We start from the raw sequence: 6,463 nt of genomic DNA, 5'->3' as shown, positions 1-6,463 counted from the left end.
TCCTAAATTATGCTACTCTGTATATTTCGATAATATTTTGATTTACTGTAGGTTTGAATAATAACTATTTCGATTGTGAATTATATTCTATCACCTTTTATATTTTGGGAGATGGAAGAAAAGATAGATGAAAACAAACAACTCATCTAGTCATCTCTAAAATTATTAGGACAAATTGCAAGCCCTTATTCCTTCACCATCACCACCATTGTTCATCTCCCATTGCCACTTGGCGTCTTCAACACAAACAAATTAAAAATTCGTAGCTTTGATCTCATTGCAGTGAGTTTGCAAGCATTTTTGTATAGAAAAATATGGACTTGCAGCAGTTGGAACAGTATCATTCTTAACCTCATGAGAGTATTGAGTAATGAGTATTCAGACATTATTAAAAGTTACTTTTTACATACAAACATACAGGATTTCCTCATGTAAAATTTGAGTTATCTCAGCTTTGTTACAACAGCAAATCAAATGAATTCAATTTCGGATGCTCCCCAGTTAAACTTATCACTGGGAGTGGGGACTGACAAATAATTCAGTATAAAGAGAAAGGAACGTTAATGAAGCGTTGTTCCTCTCAGTTGGAATCTGGCAAAGACACCACATCATCCTCAAAGAGCTTGACCTCGCACAATCTTCCACCTGCTTCATCGGCAAATGCTATCTTTTTCCTTTCTTTTCGCACTACCTCTTGGGCTGCTGGAGGGCCACCTTCACTTAATTTCTGCATTTAATCAAGGATCCAATAATGAGTCAAACATGAAAAAGGAAATAGAAAACCATATAAAACTTGTTTTAAAATCAGGAGCTTCGAGTCTATTAATACTATGACCGAGGAAGAAGAACATACCATTATCTTACAGAAACGGTTGCAATCCCTTGCCATGAAAGACAAGCATCGTTTTGCAGCTTCTTCAGCTCTTGTGGCATTTTTAACAGCCATTCTTGCCTGAAAAATCAATTATCGATAATTAACAACAAATATCAAAATACATCAATTGACAAGTATGGCTCCAGCCCTAAATAGCAAGAGCAAAAGCTGAAGTCACTATAATCTGCTCAGTACTAATCATAGAAGGAGTGTGTCATGAGCCACAGAACATGAAGGGAAGATATTACAATTACAATAACAATTACTGTAATGAAGACAGAGCTTTCTGAAAGGAGCCTAAATAATCATTTAGAACAGAAAATCCTCTGGTAAGATCATGTGTGTTACACTATAGAGAGGCCAAAGATGAAAGATCCAACAAATATCACAAACTTGCTTGTCAAAATCTATCATTAGAATTGCAGCATAGGTAGCACATTGCCATAAAGATTTGGTTTCCTCCCTCTTTCCAGATTGCAGAACAAGCAAGATCTACAAGAACTAATCTAGTGTTGCAAAGCACACACAAGAGACACCATATATACTATACAAAGTATTCTCATGGAACAACTACTCGAATTAAAGCTTCTAAAATTACGAGGGTATAAACCTATTCCAAAAATGTCAAATGTATACTTCCAAGCGAAACTTTGGTTAGTTGGCCTTTTATTTGTTTATAAAAAATACTATTTTTATTTGAGATGTTCATTTGTAATTTACTATGCAAGCTCTAACTTCACGATTTGATCCTCTAGAGGATAGAGCTTGTGTTCCTTTCAGGAATTTCAGCCTTCGACCTCATGCTTAACCGAAAAAGAAAATAACTCTTAAATGTAACCAAGACAAGAATTGTTCATAGTTTTACCAATTATACAAGCATAGAGATTAATTGTACCATATTTAGCCATCATAGCATTTTCTTCTTTTTTTCATTTTTCTATCATCAGAGCACTTATATAAGCTTCATGCGAGCTACAAGGATATAACAAGGCTTCAATTCAAATTTCCAATATTTAAGCAAAATCCTTTAAGATAATAGGTTTCTGATTATCATACCTCATTTACTTTATATCTCAGTGATGTATTTAGACAGAACTCAGATCGTAACATGTCATCCACAATTTCCTTCATTGACTTCAATTCCTTTGTGAGTTTCATTGTCAAACATTCTACATCGTGCATCTGCTGCTGTGAAAATGCTATGGCACTCTTAGAGCAACTCTGAACAGAGTTAAACCCTATGCGGTTGGCCGGGCGAGAAGGACTCTTGAAAATCCCTTTAGGCTGGGAACCTCTTTTAGAGGTCTTAGGAGTAATAATAATTTTGTCGGGGCTATCAGTAAATCCTGGTCTCATATTATCATTAAGCCCTTCATCAGCATCACTCTTATTAGTCTGCTCACCATATTGTAGTTTACCCTTGCAACTTGAATGCACTGTATCCCAATATAAGGATCAGGATGTAATAAAAAGAAATAGCATATATAGAAAGAACAAAAAGTCTAATTATATATTTATGATAAAACAATAACCCATCAAACACACAATATGCAAACAAGGAGAATTATTGAATGAACATCTATGTTGTATTTTATTCAATAGAAAAAGCCAAAGCCACTAACTAGAAAACCATATATTTGACAGAGAAATGAACCCACAAAACACAAGATTTCTGGAAAAAGCATTTTACTTTAAGACAAGCATATTTTGTCACATTGTTGGTCAAGATGATAGAAATATTAACTGTTTCAACTTTCAAGCCTTGTATGCCTTCTTCACCATCACCATCATGGATTAAATTTTCAGTTATTAGGATTACTTCTCATGTAGTGAATAGCTAGCTATACAACAGATTTCTACTCTTTCAACAGTCATGATTTTCTAAAAAGTTATTTCCTTTTTCATGGTAGTTCACTTTGTATTTCAATTGGCATTTATGATCTAGATCACTACATAAAATGTTAAAACTAAATATCTTAGGCACCTACTCAGATTGTTTTTCTGAATTAGATGTACGGACTCCATGGCTTTACAAAGCTTTTCCTGGGAAGTGGGTGAAATGGTCTGCAGAGAAACCAAGTAATGAGAAGCAGCAGAAAATGAAAATTGAACTAACACAAAAATTTAGCAAAAAAGAGTCACCTTTCTGGTTGATAACAGCCTTTCAGGACGATGCACCTTTGAGCAATCTTCATGTTCTTCCCAAGAATTCAATTCATCAGTAGCCTCATCATTGATATATCTCTTCTCATCATCATGTTCCAAAGAAAATGATTCCTTCTCCTCACATTGAGATGAATCGTCTGAGACACACACCAAAGACTCACCAGGATTGAGGCCATGTTCACTAGTAGAGGTGGGTTTTGCCTGAACCTCAGCACCAGCTGTAGACTCATCATCTTTACAGCCGTCACATGGGGAAGCATTATCATCTCTAGACCCTGGAACCAGGGGGTCAAGGCCTTCATTATTGGCCTCAATGCGTAGTATAACTTTGGTGTTACTGTCACCATCAGGTTGATAATCCGAAGTATCAGAGTTTTGATCTTCAACCAAAGATGCTTCCAGTTTGGGGATGCAATTGGGATCTGGATGAATGATACCTTCAGCACTCTTGAATTCTATTGCTGGAAAGTTTGGAGACTGGTCATTGTTTAGGTCTGAATCACTCATAACGTTATCCATATTAAATGGCCATTCAATCCGTAATGGAATAAGATCAGCATGCTCTTTACAGTCATAATTGAATTGATTCTCCAAATTCCATTCATCAGTTATCTCTATCCCTTCTTTCGCTACTATGCAAAAATAGTCATCTGGCCTGTCCATACAATCACTTTCAGGAACCTCAAATTTCACTTCAACAAGAGCAGTTGAAACGCCACTGACGGGTGGGGACACCTCATCATGTAGGACGTCTTCAGCCTTGACAACTGGAATAATCTCTTGGGTAGAAGTAGAGATTGGGTCTTTAATGCAATTTCTCTTCTTGGCCTTCTTTGATTGTTTAGATCTCCAGCTACCGAGAGTCTCCATGAAATCAGAATCATCCATTGCGATTTGCTTTTTCTTGTGATCATCCAGCAATGGTGAGGCTTCAACTTTAATTTTACCTTTAGCCGGGTCAGTACTTTGTTTTTGTTTTCTCTTCCTTGTTTTGCACCTTTGTTTAATTTGGTTTAGCGTAAAATTGTCAGAATCATCCTCGACCAAGTTGATTATCAGCATATCATCATCATCATTAGGACTACTTTCTGAAGAATCTGATTCACTTTTCACTGTTACTTCCTCCAATGCATCAATGCAAGATCTTTCAACTTTTGCAGCATTATGATTAAAGGAGAAGCCATCATATATGTCTTTGACATCTTTAAATGAAAGTCTTGGTCGCCCACAGGTAATATTGAGGACTTTTGTAACTAAACCACCATTAATAGCCTGGATGAAATGCAGTTGGCCACAACTCCGCAGCTCCATTTGGATTCTCTATTAGGTATTAACAAATCACAATATTTGCACTATTTTCTTCCGATGTTTGCGACTAATAGTCAATCAAAAATTTGAACCACTGAAAACAGTAAAACCTAACATTATTAGAAGATGAATCTAAGGATCAATCAATCATGTTCGCACAATTACACATGCTTTGAAACTCATAAAGAAACTGAGGTAAGGGACAGACAGAAACCATTAAATGCAAATCTAAAGCACAAGTTTCAAGATATCAACATTTTCTTCATCCTATTCAACAATGGGCAAACTCTAGCGCACTCATGCAACCTACATTAATTTCAACATAACAGTACCACAGTAGTGTTTTTCTTAGTAATAAGAAAATTGCCACCAAAACAAGATTCTACATATGTGTAGGATACAAGCTAAATCATTCTGATTAAATCAAAGATGGCAAATACCGAATTTCTAGTGGCAGCACTACCAAGTAAGAATCCTCAAATAGAAGCTGAAGGCAGACCAACCAAAAACAAAGAAAGAAGCAAAACTAATAAGCCTAGATACCAAAGGTATGCTATTATCGGATTAAACAAATCTTGAGAAATTATAAGGCATTGGTTTCAAGCCATAAGCACAAATTACCAAGGGTTTGATTAACCTAGAACATTCAAAATCAAACTCAGTAGCTGGGAACTTCAAATACTTCTCTCCACATCAAGAATTACAGAAAATTAAATTGACAAATAATAATAATAATAATAATAATAAACGCAGAATTTTGAATTTATCCTTCAAACACTATAGCTCAAAATTTGGGGGAAAACATCAGCAATACTTCTGAAACGCAAAAACAAGTCTGCTTCCAAATTGTTACACAAAGAAATATAGAATCACTAAAAAACAATAGAGCAAAACATTTTCAAAGCTGAAAATAAATATCCAAGCAAAATAGGACTGAACCGAGTTATTGTGGAATTGGAACAATTCAAGAAATAAACAAAAGTTGAATAAAATATTTTACACTGATCCCTCTCTGCACAATAAGCCCTCAGAAAAACGGAAAAGAAAAAGAACAAAGGAAAACCGCCAAACTTCGAATTCAAATCTGCACAGCAAATTCCTTACGAGAAAAAGGCATATGCACGAATTTCTTAAATATAGAGAGACACATTGACATTCTCAAACACTAATTAAATCACTAGAAGAACAGCAATGAACAAACATAGTGCGAAATTGAAATAAAATTGAAGAGAACAAAATAGCAAACAGATTTAGCATTTTTTCAGATCTATAAGACAAGAAGACGGTATTGGAAATTAAAAGACGGTATCGGATTCATTCAGTAAACACTCACCAGAGACGGAGTAAACGGAAACGAAATGCTGCGTTTGGAAGGAGGAAAAGAAGAGAGAAAACACAGATCTGAAATCTGACCTAGCCTAGAGCACGCTCGTGAGAGTGAAACAGAGAGAAGGCGCGAGAAAAAGAAAGAAAGAAAGAAAGGGGGTAACATTGGAAAAAGGAACAACTGAGTTTTCTTATGTATAAATTACGAATTAAAAGCGCGCCAATTCGTTTTGGCGGGACTGACTGCTGCACCTTGAATAATTTAATCCCGTACTTAATAAGAGTCTCTAAATTAGTTAAAAAAAAAAATTAACTAAATTTATTCTTCAAAAATTTTAAATTAGTCGTGTCGATCATTTCATTATTTTCGTTGCTAATATGGTTAGAGTTTGCAAATGTGACATATTACGAATTACTAACACTACAACACATATTTGATAGTTTTAACTGGGGCTAACAAAATAAATTTATAAAATTATATCAAATCAACCCCAAATTAAAGAGTTTTAATGCTTTAAAATTCTCTCTTAAATATATTTTGATTTGATCTAATTTCATAAACTTATCGTATTAACAACCAATTAAAACTCTTAAGTGTGTGTTGTGGTGTCATTTAACGTATTACGTCAGCAAACTTTGACGTCGTCAACAAAAGAAGTGACGAAAGAACTGACCTGATTAATTTAAAATCTATGAAGGACAAATTTGATAAGAAAAATCTTTTGGAGACCAATTTGGAGAATGAATGATTTTTTAAGGATGAATTTTATCATTTATTCTATGTAATAA

At 34.8% G+C, this 6,463-nt stretch overlaps 1 protein-coding gene across 1 annotated transcript; it reads right to left on the bottom strand.

The window, feature by feature from the left end:
- Nucleotides 1-323: 323 nt before the first annotated feature.
- LOC107625616 (uncharacterized) lies at nucleotides 324-5,840 on the bottom strand. The gene is made up of 6 exons (XM_016328301.3): nucleotides 5,682-5,840; nucleotides 3,017-4,442; nucleotides 2,863-2,938; nucleotides 1,931-2,310; nucleotides 854-952; nucleotides 324-727 (listed from the first exon to the last, which is right to left on the bottom strand). Exons 2-6 carry the CDS (start codon nucleotides 4,349-4,351, stop codon nucleotides 581-583), a joined length of 2,037 nt encoding a protein of 678 aa, XP_016183787.1. The 5' UTR covers nucleotides 4,352-4,442; nucleotides 5,682-5,840; the 3' UTR covers nucleotides 324-580.
- Between the last annotated feature and the right edge of the window lie 623 nt (nucleotides 5,841-6,463).

The sequence above is a fragment of the Arachis ipaensis genome, chromosome B2 (genome assembly GCF_059453495.1).
Source record: "Arachis ipaensis isolate K30076 ecotype BB chromosome B2, ASM5945349v1, whole genome shotgun sequence".
NCBI classification, from domain to species: domain Eukaryota; kingdom Viridiplantae; phylum Streptophyta; class Magnoliopsida; order Fabales; family Fabaceae; genus Arachis; species Arachis ipaensis.
This window is presented reverse-complemented; position numbering and strand designations above follow the sequence as displayed.